Here is a 20,335-nt window from a genome sequence, read left to right on the forward strand (position 1 = left end):
TGTGCATCATAAAGTTCTCCCTGTAATTTTGCTTCTTCCTACCTTTTCAACCCTGTTGTCATATACCAACCATTGGTGTACTCACATTGTTTACTCAATGTCCCTTGAACATGTTTTATATATTCCTATCTCAGTGCCTTTGGCCATATTATTTTTCCTTCTCTTGGAATTCTTTTCCTCCATCCTCCTTTTGTTTTTTCCAGATTCTGTATATCCTTAAGGGAAGGTCCAGTTTATGTTCCTTCCTCTCCCTGAAGCTTCTCCAGCACATAGTGATCTCTAAATCCCCTGAACTTGTGGTATTTTTTGTCTGTCTCACTTATGGAGATTAATTATATGGAAACTTGTGACTGTGTTAGTGTTACTGAAATTTTTGTATATGTTAATGTTTTAGCTGATTGGATTTTTTCTTAAGATGTTTGTTGGAGTTCCTGTCTCATATATCTCTGACTTCTTTCACACCTGGCACAAATGCCTAAAGTAGGCAATATATAAATGTTTATTTAGCATGCGTATAGAAAAGAGACCATATTTTATTTATCTTTCTGTCACCAGTGCGTAATATTGTGCCTGGCAAATAAGGCTTTGAAAAAATTTGATGTTATGTTAAAGAAATGATCTTTAGGTAATGGGATCCTATAAATATGTAAGTTTGGAATATTCCGTGTGAAATTAGCTTTCCCTGTATAGCCTGAGGAAAGTTGAGTCCAGGCTGATCTTTCTGAGGCCTTTCACGGTATCAAGCCCAACTTAGCTGGAATCTAGGAGATCTGAACCTGCATGCTTTTACATATTGTTCAAGGGAACTAATGGTTTAGAGCTCAGGCTTTGGCATCAGAGAGCTTGAGTTCATATTTTTACTCTGCTACTTCCTAGCTGCGTATCTCTGGGACAGTCTCTGTTTCCTTTACTGTAAAATATGGAAGGTAATGACTCCTCTTGCAGGGGGCTGTCACGAAGGTTAAATAAGGTTATCTATGAAAAATATCTGGCACAGAATAAGTGGTCAGAAAATCTTCAATATAATAACTAATGCTGTTATTAATAATAATCTTCCTTTTAACCTGATAGCTGTTCATATGGTAAAATCATCCAGCATTATAGAAATTTTAATTTCAGTGAATAGTTTGTCAATAAAATTTCAGTGTTCAAGTCTCTTCCTAAGTTTAAGTCTTTTGATTTGACATTTAACTCAGTGTAATCTTGTGACAGAAAAGACAGTGGACTGCAAACTGGGAGACTTACATTGTACCCCTAGCTTGCTCACAGATTAATTTGCTTAACCTTTAACGTAAAGTAGTCTAACTTTATTATCGTTATCTGTTTACAGCACGAAACTACAGTGGTTTATAAACTTATTAAGGCAAGAACCAAGTCTTACTGAATTTTATCTTTCTACTCCCTACCATGGATTAGTAAATATGCATTGAATGAATACACGGTTCAGTTTTCTCATCAAACTGGGGTTGATGGAGGGGTTGGACTATCTCTAAGATTCCCTCTAGCTCTCAAATATTTTGAACATAGGGGTCAGTGAAGTGAGTCCCAGCGTTAGAGAAGAACTGAGGATCAGAAAATATAAATGTTTTGCCATTGACAGATTCCTAAGATCCATTTTTAATTTAAGTGGATACATATTAAAGTGTTTATGCATGACCTCAGATTTAGATATAATTACTTTTAAGGTAAATTTGTTATCTTTCTGTTTATTAAATTTATATACTATATACTTCTTTCTTTGTTACTTATCATGACACAGGCATGGTTCAGTAAACGATCTTTACTAAACAAATTGGAATTTAAAGCTAATTGCTTGACATTATTTTTCTTCCTATTCTTTAACTGTGAACTGGGTACTTTTGTGACTTTTTAATTATAAAATGCCCATATCATAAAAGGTATTAACTGTGTTTGGGGAAAAAATACCAAAGCACAAATAAAAAAATTCAAGCAGTATAGAGAGGAGTATGTATTGAAAAATTTTAACTCTACTTCTTGGAGTCAGTTATATCTATAACCTTTAAAAATTATTATTCAGTATTTTATTGTAGCTTCCTGTCAGTAACCTGGTACATTATAGTTGTTCACTAAATGTTCACTGAATTAACCAATGCTCTTTACCAGTCAGGAACTGATCAATTTTCCTGGTACACTTAGCTTTTAAAGTGCTATATAATTTCCATGAAAGATACCTTTTCAAGGGTCTGAAACTCATTTTTTTAACTATCGTAAAAGTTACCTTCTGTCATTAGTACTAAAAGATTAAATGTATATATAAATAAGACTACTCTCATATGTGATTTATAAAATCAGTCTGCATGCCTTATAGTCACACTGTGTATAATGGTTTTAGTTTTCAGACCTAGTAAAACTTACATACAGGTTTTACTTGTTTGCCAACTATGATGAAAGTCCCTGATCATTCGGTTTCTGAGTTGTAAAGTGAATTACTAAGAAGTTACACAATCTTGGAATTTGAAGAAAGGCTTTGTGGTATACTTTATATTAGAAAGTGGTAGTGGCTTCTTTCTTAATAAAAGAGGCTAATTTTTCCAAACTCTTCCTCTTTTATATTAGAGTATTTGGAAAGGCATGTGCTTGCCCTGGAAAAGAATTGTGCATATTTGTCTAGGAGCTGTAATATTACCTATTAGTCTTAAATTCCAAAGTACATTTTATGTACAAAATCTGTTATACGTTAGCCCCATCAAAGTTAAAATTACTTCCTTCTATAATTTTTTTCTGACATGGAATAAATTTTAATAAATTAGGAGATTTCTTTTTTACTTTTATGATACTATAGTTATTGTTAGTTAAAAAGACATTAGAACTTTTTTTCTTGGAGTATATAAAATTGTTGGCTTGGAACTAAAAAAAATAATTAGAATATATTTTTCAATGGCCATAATAATACCAAGTCAAAAATTAAGCAGTGTTTGCTTTCCCCAAGAACTCTTCCTATTGCACAGGTGATTTCTTTGAAACTTTTAGAGAAATAGTAACAGTATAATGGAGGAATAATATATGGTGATCAAATAGGCTCTAACCTAGGCCTGTATGTGTGATTGAAAATACTCTAACCTAGGCTTGTATGTGTGATTGAAAATACTAGAAAACACTTAGAAAACTAACATTAGATAGATACTTAACATAATAGAAAAATATTTATCCAGAATCAACAACCAACATCATACTTAACAGTTCATGATAACCCAAACTCCTGTCAATATATAGAACATTACTGTCACCCCAGAAAGTTCCCTCATGCTCCTTTCCGGTCAGTCAGTCCCCACCCCTTTCAGCCCCCCACTCCAAGAACCACTATAATGATTTTTTTCTACCATAAGTTACTACTGCCTATTCTAAGAGTTCATGTAAATGAAATTATACATTATATACTCTGCGTAAGGCTTCTATCATTCAGCATAAAGCATTGAGATTCAGTCATGTTGTGGCATATATCTCAATAGTTTTTTTTAATTGCTGAGTAATGTTCCTGAGTTCAGCCTATATTTAATATGAACTTTCTAGATTTCTGTGGTTACTATTGTTATTTGGTGTTTCTTGGTTTATGCTTAAAATAAATTATGCTCTGATGAATGGTACTGTAATACTTGATTTTCTGTTATTTGTTTTTGCTGTCTTAAAACTTAAGTTAATAGCAAGTTGTTATTTATCAGATATAATTAAATTGCAGGGGAATTAAATGCTTCTGTGAATAGAAACACAGTGTTCTCAGAAGAGTACTATATAGAGAATTTCACTTAATAGGAATTTAAAGATAAGTGGTACATTGATAATGACATAGCTGTATTTGAAGAGTCAACCATTTCAATTATTGGCATGTACTAATTGTTTTAAAAGGAGGTGAGGGAGCCCTATGTGGAGTTCAAATCTTTATTTCTGTAACTTGCATTCATTTGTCCAGACTGTGCTTTCTAAACACAGATAATCTATTCCTTAGAGCAATATATAAACAGTAGACACTATGTAAGTAGCATGATTTAATAGAATGAGTTGACCTAGCCTCTCATTTGTCCCTTCTTTGCATTATCTAACTAGATCTCCTTTAGTGAGTATCAGCATTGATTTCTTCCTTTAAGTGAGAATGTTTACATCGTGTTTTTCTGTTTAGGGACACTTAAAAATCTGGCAAAAGCTAGGGACACTCCCCACTACCACCATGCACTTAAAACACAGAACTCTTGAAACCCCTTCATTTGCCTTTTGCATCCCATATTACAAATTCAATAAATGAAGTCTTTAGGAATTATCTTGTTTACTTTCTTTTACTTAAACCCACATCCATTTCACTACCAGGACATGTTGGTTCTACATCAAAAAATAACCCTGAACACTTCTCACATTTCTACTACCTCTATTCTAGGCCAAATGTGATCATCTCTCACCTACATGACTCTAATAGCCTCTTTTTTTTTAATTGTTATTTTATATTAAAGTGTAATTGACTTACATAGTAGCCTCTTAACTGGTCTCTCTACAAATCACTTTCCTTACAGCAGCCAAAATGATTTTCCAAAAATGTATGTGTTTTTGTTGTTTTCCATTGTAGTTGGAATAAAATTCAAACTGTTTACAGTTTTGTTGTCCTTAGCTGGGCTTGCATTATATCCTGTGTGTCCATTATTCAGGAGTTAGTTAGAGATCTGGGCAGGGAAACATGAGTTACTTCAAAGTAGCTTAATTGGTTTGAGCATTTTTACCTTATTGTTTTAATAGAATTCCTATATCTTAGAGTCACAGTTTATTCACTGGAAAAAAAAATCTTAGCTAATTGATTTCCAATCCCTTATTTTGGCAGTTAAATAAAAATATGTTTAATTCTATTTTTTTTTTGGTTTATTACAGATCGAGCTGGGAGCATCAGTACCCTTGATTCTTTAGACTTTGCGAGATATTCAGATGATGGTAACAGGGAAACGGATGAGAGAGTGGCAGGTGAGTAAGATTGTAAAGACAGATTTGGATTTTTGGACATTCCAGAAATAATAAAATGACTTGAAGAATTCTCTTCTTTCTATAATTTGATATGTGAATATATTGATATAGTTATTATACAAAGTTATGTTACTAATTTATTGGCTGAAGGGAACATCCCAGCCCCCAACTGCTCTTTCCAGTGGTGCTCTGAATTTTTGGTTATGCACACCTACAGTTTGCTGAATTCTGCTTGTAGCCAGTAGTTTACAACCATGTAGTTATACAACTGGTGTAAAAGAGGTTTAAGTTAGCCATGGTTTAGTACAAAGTTAGTTGGTCATAGGCCTCCTCATTCCTTTTATCCTCCAAACCAGGGCTGAGTAATATTCATGTGTTATATACCAATACAGCTCTACTGATTGTTAAAATTGGTTTAAATACTTCTATGCTGGTTGGTGAATAAAATTTTGCTTGGTTCCCTGGATGCTCCCTGGCCATCACTGCATCTCTCCAGAAACTTCTCTTGACTTGCCTGTGATCCAGAAAATAAAGGGTTAATGCTTGGTCCATCAGGGGCCTCCAGGACCTTGCCCATTCCAAAAAGAAGGCCAACATCCTTATTAGTTGCTTGGTTTCTCATTCCAATCTCCTTCCCCTCTCCATCCTCCCACCATTTCTGCCTTTTAGGCATCACCACTGGATCTGTAGGGACTTCAGAAAACCAATTTGTACCCTCTGTGTTCTGCCCACATCAAATGAGGCCAGTTGGAGTCTTCTGGGGTCCACCCTGGGATTTACCAGTGTAGCAGCTCTGGCTCCTCAGGTGTCAAGTGACTGGTACTTTTCTGGTGCTTCAAGGCTGTGGCTGTCTGTTATTGAAGTAATTTTTGAATGTCTTATTGGAATTGTAGTTTTCATAGGACGTTGACTCTGAGATAGATGGGAAGCAGACAGACATCAGTTAGGTATTTTAATCCACCAGAATGGTGGGCACACCTGGCACAGGAAGGATGCCACGTGGGACAGATGGGAGCCTGTGAGGGAAATATTTTTCTTCCATTTACTGGGACAAGTTTGTTAAAACCTACCAAATGTTTGCCTGTCATAGTCATTATGAATAAAAGTGAGTGCTAATTTTTATATAGCACTTGCTCCATTCTGGACACTGTTGTAAATGTATATTAACTCTTTGAGTTATAGAATTATCATCATCCTCCCCTCCCCAAGAAACTGAGGCACTCAGAGATTATTAAGACTTTAGTGGCAGAGCTAAGACTTGAACGCAGATAACCCAGCAGCAGAGCCCACAACTGACTGCACTGTATGCTACCTCTTAGCATGAAGGATGAGGTTTGACCTGGTTAAAATGACATTCCAATATGTGGTTTTCATTTATAACTCAAGAATAGAGCTATTGAATGTTTAAAAAATCTCTCTTTCCCTAATCTCTTCCCTGAGTTAGGGGAAAAAAATGATGTAATTGTTTTTAGTTCAACAGAGGCTAAGAGAGGATTCAGCAGTGAGAACAATAATAGCATTATCAATTGAATGGAGAAGTCATTGGAAGAGTTTAATGCAGCTCCATATATCAAGTCATGATTTAGTCATAAGCATTATTAATTGAAAGCTGTATCAAAAAAGAAATCACATCAGTACTGTCTGAAAATTAGCAAATCAAATGGGAATTATTTGAATAATTTTAGGACAGACTTATCCTACTAATTATATCATTTGTTAAGTGGCATTGTTATATTTAATTATATAGTAAATGTTAGCTATTCTGTGTTTTCTGTTATATGTTAAGTATTAAATGCATGGTATTTTGGTTTATTAGAGACTAACCAAATATATTTAGTTTTGTATATTGTATTGTTGTTCAGATGGTTATGTATCAGAAAATAACTTCTACCCAGAAATAGACCACATAATTATTTTCTTCCCTTTAATTTTTGTTTGAAAACCTAAATTTTAGACTTAGTAAAATTTAAGAGGTTCATCATTATTCTCAGTATTTAGGTATTTTAGTATTTCTAATTAGGGGGAACAATGATATAGAAGCAAGATGTTATAATTAAGCAATATGTTATAACTAAGCATAACTAAGAGTGAATATTTTAAATATTTGGTAGTTTTGACCTTATATTTTTAATCTAAAGATTATATTCTTATCTCTAAGTTTGGGGAGATAAAGTAATTTTTGCTTACTATATAATGCTAATGTATAAATATATGCTGTCTTGAGAAAGAAATACTATGTGGTGTCACTTATATGTGGAGTCTAAAAAATAATACCAATGAATCTATATATCAACGTAAAACAGAAACAGAGTTGTAGACTAGAAAACAATCTTATGGTTCCCCAAAGGGGAGAGGGAGGAGAGGATGGGACAAATTAGGAGTATGGGATTAACAGATACAAACTACTCTACATAAAATAGATAAACAACAATAGATACACAAACAATAGATAAACAATGCCCTCTGTAGCACAGGGCATTATACCTAATACCTTGTAATAACCTGTAACGAAATATAATATACAAAAAAATCGAATGACTATGCTGTACCCCTGAAGCTCAAGACAATATTGTAAATCAACTATACTCAGTGTAAATGAGTGACTGAATGCTGTCTTCCATCTTCACTGGAAAAGGGAAGGAAATGTATGTTATTCCAAGAGAATGGCATTTAGACTTTTAATGCTCTTGTGCCATCGCCTATTATTGAACCAAATGTGTGATACATGGATGAAAATTTCAATTAATCACAATTCCCATTTACAAAAAAATTTTTGGCTCTTTGCTAACCATTGCTAGTGACTTAGAAACTAATTGAAAAATGAACAATCCAGAAAAGATAATTATCCTGCCATCTATCATTGGATCACGTGTAAACCTCACTGAGAAAGAATAAAAATCTCTTTTATTTTCGTATACCAGTCTTGGGCAGAAGGAGATTATAGATAATACAGATATTGAGTCCGCTGCCCCACGATGCAAATGTAGGGTCTGCTCCAGCCTTTAATAAACTGTTGCTGTTTATGAGACATATATATACTACTACATGTGGGTTCAGCATCATTCTTATCATCTTTTCCCTAAATTTAAATATCTGGTTATTTTTTCAAGTCTGTACAGGTGTTCCTTTAAAGAGGAAAAGATCTCTAAATGGGCAAATGTTTATTGAGCACCTGCTCTGTGCCAGGCACTGTTCCGGTTGCTTTATATAAAATACTTATTTAACCTTGTTAACAATCCTGCAAGATAGGTCATGATATCCTTATTTTATAGATCAGAAAACTGAAAAGCTTACCAAGATTGAAAAATTTTCCCAGTAGCCTCCATATGGCTAAAGGGCAAAATCAAGATGTGAACATATAGGTTTTTATTCCAGGGCTCACGATGTATCTTTAAGTACCAGGCTGGAGCTTTGACTCATCGGTACATTCATGTGGATAGCAAAATCTTATCTTTCCCATACAAGACTGTTTCAACATAGTCATTTTCTTTCCAAAAAAGTAAAATTTCAAAAGCATTTCATTTCAAATATTTTCCACTTCTGAATTTAGTAGACACCAAACCAAAATGAGCTTAATTTAACTGACTTTTTAGTAAAAGCCTTTCTATATGTTATTAAACAAAGCTGTACAGTGTACATACAGTGTAGCTGTTAAATTTTCAAGTTTTCTTCAAGATAGCAAGGGACATCTATGTTCTAGATATTGGGATTGCCATTCTTTAATTAGACATTTTGAGCATCTGCTACATATTAGGTATTATGTTAGGCGCTAGATACAGACGCATGAAATAGACAGAGTTTCTGCCGTCAAGGAATTTGTACTAAAACCTGTCTATATCTGTAATACAAATAAATGTTCAGTACTTTGGAACTAGTGATAAGGAACTTGTTGATTTTAGAACCATCTGTATCCCTGTCTCAGGTTCACCTGATCCATCTTTTAGCATCAGAGTCTCTGATTTTATTTGTTCTCATACCTCTACCTGTTACTGTATTACTTCTCTAGTTCATACCTTAATTTTTGTATTGGGATCTAGAGAACTGCAGAAACTGTTCTTTCCAATTTGCAGGGAAAGACACTACTGAATGCTGGTAAGATCACTGATGTTTAGATTTATTAGATATGGCATCAAGTACTGGAATGCCCATTCATACAACTAACATTTGCTGAGTCCTCTATATTCAAGGTATTATACTGTTCTGGGAACAATAAACAACAAAGTAGACATATGAAGCCTTTTTAAGCCTACGTAATCTAGTAAACATTCTAAAATGAAATTCAAATTTTTGCCTGTGGGTTAACCTGGCCTTACCCCCTGGGTAAGAAGCATCATCAGTAGCCCTCTCATTCCTTAGCTGTTGGGCTGCAGCATACATATCCAGCTTTATCAGGATTAAATAAGCCTATCTGTCTTATTATAATATATTTTTCCTCAGTACAAATATCTTTACCTCCTGTTTGCAGTACTTTTTGTTTTTCTTCTTTTCAACTTTACTTAAATCTTATTTATGGTTTTGTATGATTTAAAATAGGATAGATGCTCCAACAAGCCTTTTAAGGGCAACAAGCCTTTGATGTGAGTTGTAAATTGTTAAAATTTATATAAGTCATAAAGGTGTGAACTAGGACAATTGCAGAGACAATTGAGATGAATGGTTATTTAGGATTCAAGGGCTGGAATCATTATGGCTTGACATTGAATTAATGTGGGAGTAAGGGCAAGAGGTAAGTGAAGAGTAATCTCCAGGTTTCTTATTTGGGCCTCTTGGTAGATAGTGGTGCCCTTAATGAAGAGATACTGCAGGAGGAGGGAAGACAGATTTGAGAGGAAGATGATGAAGTTCATTTAGATAGGATCAAATTCAAAGTTTATGAGACATTCAAGTGGGCATGTCCAGTTGATAAACAGGTAACCCTGTTTATCTTGGGGAAGAAGTTTAAAGATTTCTGAATCTTAAGAGTACTGTTGAGAGTAAAACTGTAAGAGTGAAATGTTTATCATCCCAGTATATAGAATAAGAAAAGGACCAGGGAGGACACTCTGGGAAACACCAACTTTGAGATGAATGATAGAGGAATCTGTAAGAGAACCTGAGCAGGAGGAACAATAATGGGAAGAATTTTCTTCTTTTAAAGTTTAAGGAGGAGGAATCTTTTCCCCCTCAGAAGAATATAGAAAACTAAATGTCTACAAACCACGGAGATTGCATCTTGCTTCCGTTCATTTATTTCTCACTATTTGCTAGGTCATGCGTAACAGTCCTCTACCTTTCTTAGGTCTGTAATAGGCAGGGAGCATTCTCTAAACCCAGAAGGAGTGGTGATGGTACTGCCTGGGGATTTTTGTATTATTTTAGGAATCTATTTTTATTCTAATTCATATTCTTATGAGAATTTTCCTCTTTTCCTAGAACGTTTCCTGGGATAATAAAATAAGTATTAAGGATGGGGAAGTGGTATTTTATTACCACTATAATATTCTGATCAGTATTATAGGAAAGATCTAAAATATGTATTATTTTGAGTTTTGTGCCAAAAGAAGTAAGACTAACAAATATTTCAAGATAATATTAGTAATATATTTAGTTGGGGCAACAAAGAATCAATATTTCTTTCTGCTTTGAAATTTAACACTGCACCTTTGGTGTCTCGACATGGTCAATTGTATATATCCCAAGTCACCAGCACCTGATCTTGAAGCTCTCAAGTACCCCTGATATAATGCCAGTATTATCCAACCCTATTTAGGAAATAACTATCTCAACTAATCTAGAATTGCTTATACTGACTTAGTCATTAAATATTTTGGTAAGATTGTAATATGCAGTATTAGAATATACCTATGTCTGCGATTACTTTAGTTCCAATAAAATTGCATTCAGCAGGGTTGGGCTAGTGGAGGGTTGGAATAGTGGAGTGAGCAGGCTGGTAGTTGTTTCCTACAGTGTTTTTTAAAAACATGTACTTCTTCAAACATTTTTATGAAGAATTATAATATTTGAAAAATACTTGGAGGTTGCTTGGTACAATGTATCTCTTTACAGGATAATAAATTTTGAGATTTAATCCAATATTTTTTTAATGAAGAAGTGACAAATTTATATATGTGTAAATATAGCTGTTCAGACCTTTCTTGTGAAACTTTCTCACATAACTGCAAATACTTGATCATACTGTGCCTTTATAGAGATGTGCTATGGCTTCAAAGATATGCCTTTGTCTTTTAAAGTCTATATTGTATATTAAGAAACATGCAGCAGAGTGAATTCATTTTGATAAGCACTATCTTTCCAGAGCATTGGTACCTTTTAATGACATTTGGCAATGTATGTGTAGATGTGCATAAAAATATAAATTCTTGCCGTCTGACATGGGTTTTTCTGGCTTTCTGTGCCTTGATCATTTAGTGTTTTGCTCTTGGTCACCTAAACTTTCACCAGTTGAATCTGAGTTTTTTTCACAGTTTGTGTTTTAACCAGTTTTTTTTTAATTTATTTTTTTCATATTTCTTTCATTCTGGTGCAGGGCATTTCTGATCTGCAATTGTTCTGTAATATGTTAGTAAATTGTAAGTGATTCTGGAAGCATAATATGTATACTCATTTTGCTTGTGGTATAGTTAAGTGCTTTTAAATCAAAATAAATTACCTAAAGTTTTGAAATAAAAAGAAAAGTAAACCTATTCTGTACTTACCTAACACATTGAATGTGTGCAGTCTGACTTTAAACACAAACTCTAAGAGTTTCCAGAAGTGTTGAGTTTTAGGAAATGTTTTAACTTTGTTGCACAGAAATATTTGCAGATCAGCATTGCTGACTAACAAAAAAGAAATAGTCACATACATGTCATCTGATTTTTAGTTGTGCTTCCGTGTTGCTGCAGGGAAATTCTGTGCATCAAAATAATTGGCTTTAATGTACCAGATGTGATTCAGTTACATCTTAAGTTTTTAATGAAAATATGCAAACTGAGTGAATTCTATTTTTTCCATATATTTTTATAGCCTTGTTGTCTCTGATAGCATTTCATTTGCCATCTTCTTTATTCTGTTTATTAGTCAATGAGGAAAAAATGCATCTTTAAAGTGTTAAATTTGCTAATTTTTATGCAGAACTATTTAAATTATAATTTTTTTAAATATCCAATTGTGACAAAGATCACTTAATGTTCTCAGAGCTTTACTTCACACAAATGGCTTTTTTCCCCCACATGTAAGCTTGCTTTTTCTTCAGAGCAGTATTTATATATTTTAAAGAAAATTCCCAGCAAAGACACATATAGTTAAATCTTGCTCACGATGAAACATTTTAAAGAGCTCATTAAAATGTCTCCTCAGTATTCATGTTTATCTTATAATCAGACTGTGGTAATAGGAGAAATCTTTAAGTTTCATTAGTACCTCTTACTATGAACAAATATCTATTTGAAGAGTTGTCAGAAACTTTGAAATTCTACTTAAATTTACTCAGTATCCTTAGATTACCACACTTGTAGAATTGTACTCAATCATTTGCTTTAGAATGATCTTAATTGTAAATTAAAAGACAAACTATTTCTATCCTTTGGCTTTAAATGAAACCTAAAATAACCCCCTCAGAACTTTTTTTTAGATATATGTTTAACATATCTGTGCTTGTTTATAGAAGACATACTTGTTTGTAGAAAAATTGATAGGCATCCCACATTTGTTAAATATTTAAACCCTCTTCTTTCAACATCTTAATGAAGGACTATATTCACTAATGTTTCTGTATGTTGATTTATAACATTATTCTAGATAATGCATTTTAAAATACATTTTTTTTAATCCTAAGATTTTCTTTAAGTGTATTTGCTAGGACTTCATCTAATTTTTGTCTTTTCCCCTAAAATTATGTCACCTGAAAACATTCCATTACATTTCTTACCTAGACTGAGTGAAACACAACCACCTAAATTACTAAGATTTTTATTTACCTAAAGGAGAGTATGCCATAGATTTTACTTTTAAATAGAGCTATTCCTTGTCAGACAGCTGGAACATTTGATCAGTAGTCCCCTGTATTCTAAAACTATGGAAAACATTCACCAGTTTGCTTGCAAATCAACTCTGCTGCATGCGTTCACAAGTTTCATAAAGATTGCATGCTTTCTGTTTTCAATACAAATTGTATTTTTTTTTCATACCCATCCTTGCTTTTTATTTTTTTATTTTTGTTTCCCTTTTCTTGGTTGGATGCCTGTGTGTGTTTATTCCAAATCCCTGTCCAGTCCTGGAGTTTGAACTACGGAAAGCCAAGGAGACCATTCAGGCCCTCCGAGCCAACCTGACAAAGGCTGCAGGTGGTGTACATAAACTTTTTTGAGACATTTTCTACTTTGACAATGTAGAAGTAGCTGAGATATTTTCTAATGTAAAATAGTAAAATATTATTCATATTTTCTTCCACCAGAACACGAAGTTCCTTTACAGGAACGAAAAAATTACAAATCAAGTCCTGAAATTCAGGTGGGTGAATGACAGATCTAAAAGTATCTTCCATATGAAATGGTAGCACAAGTATTGAAGGAAGAAGACTTACAGTATTGTATCTGTCTTTTATTTATCTCTAGGAGCCAATCAAACCTCTTGAAAAGAGAGCTCTAAACTTCTTAGTCAATGAATTTTTATTGAAGAATAACTACAAGCTGACATCAATAACCTTTTCAGATGAAAATGATGATCAGGTACAATTTCTTTTCGGTTTTCTTTTTTTTTAATAAGTGACGATTTGTTTCCTTTTTAATTTATAATATACTTATTTTCTCTTTTATCTAGTTTCTTTAGTTTTTCGAAAAGTTGTACATATTGTAAAATTCCATAAGGCTTCCCAGTCTAGTATTCTGTTGGCTTATAGATTTCCTCTTTCTACATAAAGACTTCTCATTCTTTCCAGGGAGCTTTTTACAACTCCCCTTATAACTATGTAATCTACTCATATTTCCACGTATTTATAAAATGTGCTTTTTTTTTTAACTTTAAAACATTTACTTAGTAGTACAGACTTAATGTGTACTTATAAATTCAGTTTAACTAAAACCTCTTCAGTAACACTATAATAATTAAGATGATAGATAACAGCATTTAAGAGAGAATATTTTGAATAAGAGAATATAAGTTGTGTCTCTGAATAGGAGCCAATCTTAGAACCTCATTATTTTACTGATAAAATCTTATAGGAAAAGAAATGATGCTTTGTTTAGTGTTATCTCGTAACTCTGGAATATTTTGACTTCTTAGTGCGAATAGGTCAGTTTGAATCTTGTACCTTAGTAAAGTAAATACCAAGGAGTGTATTGTATAGAAATCAGGAGGCTATCATTTTAAATCAGGTATATCCCATTGGTCCATAAACTATCCCATGGATCATTTAGCAAAAATAAAAGTAGCAAAAATAGAAGTTCTCTAAGGAAGATAGCAGTACAGTTACTCCCTCAGTTATTGTAATGTATTTGGCAAAAACTAAATTTAATAAAATATATAGTTATTCTTTATTAAATGGTAGTTTTACTCAACTATATAAAAGACATTAAACTAATATTTACCTAATATAAATAATGTTATACTGTGATTATATTTCAGGTTAATCATGTTTTATCACAAATTTAGGTTAATGATCAACTAAACAATGAATAAGAAATATGTTGAATATATGAGAAACATTGAGAGGCCAAAAAGAAGGCAGAAAAAGAAGAAAAAGGGAACAAAGAATAGATGGCACACACAGAAAACAATAGCAAGATGGCAGATTTAAAACCCAGCCATATCAATACTCACTTTAAATATAAATGATCTATCCTTACAATTAAAAGGCAGAAATTACTGGAGGTTTCAAGCTGGCTCTCTCAATAATTGATAGAATAAGGTAATAGAAAATCATTTAGGATATAGAACACTTGTGCTATGCTGTCAACTAACTTTACATAAGTAGAATTTATAAAACTTCATCTTTCAATAGCTGAATACATGTTTTCAAATACGTATGGGTCACTTATCAAAATAGATCATATTATATCTATTAAATAGATGTAGGTGATAAAGCAAGTCAGTATTTAAGAGGATTTTAAATATTTCCAAATAACACATAAGTTAAAGAAGAAATCAAAAGGGAAATTATGAAGTATTTTGAGCTGAATGAAGATGAAAACAAAACCATCAAAATTTGCAGGATGTAGCTAAAGCTACAGGAAAGTTTATGACACCAAAATGTTTATAATATAAAAGAAGGAAGATTTCAAATTGATGAAAATCAGCTTCTACTTTAAGAAACTAGAAAAAGAAAACTAAGCAAAGCCCAAAGTAAGCAGAAGAAAGGAAATATTAAAAATGAGAGTGTAAATCAATGATATAGGCAACAGAAAACAATAGAGAAAAGCTAATAAAATAAAAAACTGAGTTTTTGAGGTTAATGAAATTGGAAAACCTCTAGCCTGACTCATTAGGAAAAAGAGAGAAGAAGCAAATTATCAAAATCTGGAATGAGCAAGGTTATATCACTATAAATTTTACTTATTATATATTTTTTAAATATATACCACTGAATTTCTTTTCTTTTTTAAAGTATTTATTTACTTATTTGTCTGCGTTGGGTCTTTAGTTGCAGCACGCGGAACCTTCATTGTCGCGTGCGGGCTCTTAGTTGCGGCATGCGGGATCTAGTTCCCTAACCAGGGAACAAACCCAGGACCCCTGCATTGGGAGCACAGAGACTTAACCACTGGACCACCAGGGAAGTCCCTAAATTTTACTCATATTAAAAGGATAAAATGGGAATGTTATGAGCAACTTTTCTTGAAAGAAGATAATTGCCAAAGCTCATTCAAGAAGAAATAGATTTGAGGAACTTTGTATTTATTAAAGAAATTGAATTTGTACTTAAAAACCTTCCGACAAAGAAAACTCTAGGTCTAGATAACTTCACTTGTAAAATCTACCAGGCATTTAAGGAAGAAGTAATACCGCTTCTCCACAAACTCTTCCAGAAACTGAAGAGAAGGGAATACTTCCAAACTCATTCTATGAGACCAGAATAATTCTGATATCAAAGTCAGATAAAAAACATTGCAAACAAAGAAAATACAGGGTCATTTTCCTTGTGAATTGGATGCAGAAATTCTATATAATTCTATATTTTACTATATCAAATCCAATAATATGTAAAAATGCTAATACATCATGACCAAATGGTTTATCCAAGGAATGCAAGGTTGATTTAATCCAAAAATCAGTCACTGTAATTCACCATTTTAAGAAACTTTTTAAAAGAGAAAAAAATCTTATCTCAGAAGAAAGCATTTGACATAACATGCATTTCCCATAAAAACTTGAAAGAAATGAGGAATTTCCTCAATCTCATAAAAGATATTTACAGAAAAACTATCACTAACATCATGCTTAATGATAAAAGATAAGGAATAAAACAAGGATATCTGTTCTCACTACTTCTACTGAACATCATACTGAAGATTCTAGCCAACACAAGGCAAGAAAAAGAAATAAAAGGCACACATTTTGGAAAAGAAGAAATAAAACTCTAAATTCACTGGTAACATGATTGTATATGTAGAAAATCCTGTGGACTACATAAAAAAAATACTATAGGGACTTCCTGGCAGTCCAGTGGTTAAGACTCCACGCTTCCACTGCAGGGGGTGTGGGTTCAATCCCTGCTTGGGGAACTAAGATGCTGCATGCCATGTGGCAGGGCCAAAAAAAAAAAGATACTATAGCTAATACATGATGTTAGCAAAGTTGTAAGATACAAGATCAGTAAACAAAAGTGAATCATATTTCTGTATACTAGCAACAAATAAACATTGAACTTTTAAAGATACCATTTACAAAAGTATCAAAAAATAGGAAATACTTAGGGATAAATCTGATAAAGGATTATACATTAAAAACTATTATACATGCTGAGAGAAAGTAAAGAAGACATAAATGAAGAGATACATTGTGCTCATATATCAGAAGATCCAATATTGTCAGAGTGTCAGTTTCAGCAAATTGATTTGTATTTTCAGTGCAATCCCAATCAAAATCTCACCAGTGTTTTTTGTAGAGATTAATTAGTTTATTCTAAAATTCATATGGAAATAACATAGTATAGCCAAAACAACTTTAATAAAGAAGAACAAAATTGGGGGACTTCAGCTACCTGACTTCAAGATATTGTAGTTTAGACAGTATCTTATTGGCATAAAGGTAGACAAATAGATCAATAGAACATAATAGAGAGTCAAGAGATTAATTTATGCATAGATGATCTTTTGATGTCTGACAGAATGCAAAGTAAATTTCATTCAGAAAGGACAGTCTTTTTTATAATTGGTACTGGAACATTTTGATATCTGTAGACCTCCAAAAATGAATTTCAAACCATACCTCACACCATCTACAAAAATTAATTCAAATGGATCATAGCTTTAACTTCTAAAACCATAAGGCTCCTAGAAGAAAACATGGAAAAAATTCATTGCAACCTTGGAAGATAGGCCAAGATTTCTTATATATGACACCAAAAGTATGGTGTTCTTCAGCAAAATTGTTCTCATCAAAATCAATAACTTCTGCTCTTTGAGAGCCACTCTAAGCAAATGAAATATTTGCAAGTAACATATATGATAAAGGACTTTATCCAGAATATTTAAAGAACTCTCTAAACTGAATAATAAGAAAACAGCCCAATTTTTAAATGCATGGACAAAAAAATTTAAACAGATACTTCAACAGAGAACATATATGGATAGCAAATAAGCACATGAAAAAGGTGCTCAGCATCTTTAGTCATTAGGGAAATGCAAATTAAGTCACAATGAGAATACCATAACACTTAATAGAATGTCTGAGACTGTACCAAGTCTTGGCAAAGATGTGGAGTAACTAGAAATCTCATCTTTGCTAGTGAGAATGCAAACTGGTACAGTCAGTTTGGAACACTTTTTGGCAGTTTCTTTAAAAAGTTAAAACCTTCCCCAACTATATGACCTGGTCATTCCATTCATGGATATTAAAATCCAAAAGAAATGAAAGCATATGTTCATACAAAGACTCCTTCACAATGTTCACGGCAGCTTTATTTATGGTAGCTAAAATCAGGGTAACAACCCAAATATACAAGAGCAGGCGGTTGAATAAAACATTTTAATATATCCTTATAGTAGAATACTACACAGCAACAAAAAGGAATGAACTGCTGACAGATACAACAACACAGATCAGTCTGAAAATCCTTAATCATTAATTTGGGTGAAAAAAAACAGACAAATATAGTACTTGCTGTATGAATTTATAAAAAATTCTAAGAAATGTAAACTATTATACAGGGACAGAAAACAGGTCAGTATTTGCCTAGGAACAGGGCACCTATGAGGAATAAGAGGGAAGGATTACAAAGGGGCCAAGAAAACTTTTGGGAGTGAACAAGTTAATCTTGTTGATTGTGGTGATCTATTCAGGGGTATACACAGATGTCAAAACTTATCAAATTGTACATTTTAAATTAGCTCGTGGATTTAAATCATGCAGTTTATTGTGTATTAATTATATACCTCAGTAAAGCTGTTTTTTATGAAAGGCAGTGGAAATGCTCATCAATAACCTGTTCTTTAACCATTAAACAACATTTAGTGCTAATTTCAAATGACCTAAAAGCAGAGCTATATAGAGCCCTCACTCTCCTCTGTTTAGTCTCTAGACAAAGTGTAAAACTTTTTGCCCTGTTTTATTTTTGATCATATACCCCGATTTTACCCTCTTAGTGGCACTTATCATTACCTGCAATTATCTCTTGTCTCCCTGACTAGACTATAAGTTTCTTGAGGCTAAAAGGATCTCTTGTTCATCTCTGTATCTGCAAGTATAGTAAAACTCCGTAAATATTTATTGATAGTTTTATCATATTTTTATCTGCATGCAATCATTGTCTTACTGTTCTTTGCTTCCCTCCTACCAGTTCTTTCTTTTATGACTTTTACTTTCTATTCTTTCTTTCTGTTGTGCTATGTGAATTTTTTTTTTTTTTGGTAAATAAGCGTTCTGTGTATTTTCAACTTCTCTCAGAATATCCTTTTTGCTTTAAATAACACTTGTCTCTTAACTGAGGACACTGTTTCCCCTATTTTCCAAGTACGAGATGGTGCCTCTCACACTCTAGAACCAGGATGTTTTCTACCAGGATGTTTTCTCAATTGGAACATACACTTTGACATTACAATAAAATTATGATTATGTTGAATTTTCAAGATATTAGCAATAAGGGGACTTCCCCAGTGGTCCAGTGGTAAAGAATCCTCCTTCCAGTTCAGGGGCCGTGGGTTTGATCCCTGCTCAGGGAACTAAGATCCCACATGCCGCGGGGCAACTAAGCCTACGTACCACAACTACTGAGCCCGCATGCCACAAACTACAGAGCCCATGCACTCTGGAGCCCGCACGCCACAACTAGAGAGAGAAAAAAACTGCACACCACAACTAGAGAGAAGCCCAAGCACCAAAATGAAGAGCCCGTGTGCCACAATGGGAGATCCCACATGCCGCACTAAGGCCTGACGCAGCCAAAAAAAAAGAGAAGGATATTAGCAATAAGGAAAAGATAAATTTCAGGGGAGGAGCTTCAAGATGGCGGAAGAGTAAGACACAGAGACCACCTTCCTCCCCACAAATACATCAGAAATACATCTACATGTGGAACAACCCCTACAGAACACCTACTGAATGCTGGCACAAGACCTCAGACTTCCCAAAAGGCAAAAAACTGCCCACGTACCAGGGTAGAGCAAAAGAAAAAAGAGACAAAAGAATAGGGAAGGGACCTGCACCAGTGGGAGGGAGCTGTGAAGGAGGAAAGGTTTCCACACACTAGGAAGGCCCTTCACAGGCAGAGACTGCGGGTGGCGGAGGGGGGGAGCCACGGAGGAGAGCACAGCAACTGGGGTGCGGAGGGCAAAGCAGAGAGATTCCCGCACAGAGGATCGGTGCCAACCAGCACTCACCAGCCCGAGAGGCTTGTCTGCTCACCTGCTGGGGAGGGCGGGGGCTGGGAGCTGAGGCTCGGGCTTCAGTCGGATCCCAGGGAGAGGACTGGGGTTGGCTGCGTGAACACAGCCTGAGGGGGATTGTGCGCTACAGCTAGCCGGGAGGGAGTCCGGGAAAAAGTCTGGACCTGCCGAAGAGGCAAGAGACTTTTTCTTGCCTCTTGTTTCCTGGTGCACGAGGAGAGGGGATTAAGGGCACCACTTAAAGGAGCTCCAGAGATGGGCGTGAGACGCGACTATCAGTGCGGACCCCAGAGACAGGCATGGGACGCTAAGGCTGCTGCTGCCGCCACCAAGGAGCCTGTGTGCAACCACACGTC

General features: G+C 34.1%; 1 protein-coding gene across 6 annotated transcripts in view; it reads left to right on the forward strand.

The window, feature by feature from the left end:
* Positions 1-20,335, forward strand: part of RELCH (RAB11 binding and LisH domain, coiled-coil and HEAT repeat containing) — a 121,883-nt gene that overhangs the window by 13,816 nt on the left and 87,732 nt on the right. For 4 of the 6 annotated variants that reach the window (XR_011377949.1, XM_060310444.1, XM_030868109.2 and 1 more), the window contains exons 2-5: positions 4,870-4,959; positions 13,212-13,283; positions 13,394-13,449; positions 13,554-13,667. Coding sequence is in view for 5 of the 6 variants with exons in the window: in XM_060310444.1 (XP_060166427.1) it covers positions 4,870-4,959; positions 13,212-13,283; positions 13,394-13,449; positions 13,554-13,667 (332 nt within the window). In the remaining variant the exon portion in view is untranslated. The remainder of the gene's footprint in view (positions 1-4,869; positions 4,960-13,211; positions 13,284-13,393; positions 13,450-13,553; positions 13,668-20,335) is intronic. The other 2 variants (XM_060310445.1, XM_060310446.1) reach the window with 1 other exon arrangement.

Source organism: Globicephala melas, chromosome 13, assembly GCF_963455315.2.
Source record: "Globicephala melas chromosome 13, mGloMel1.2, whole genome shotgun sequence".
NCBI classification, from domain to species: Eukaryota; Metazoa; Chordata; class Mammalia; order Artiodactyla; family Delphinidae; genus Globicephala; species Globicephala melas.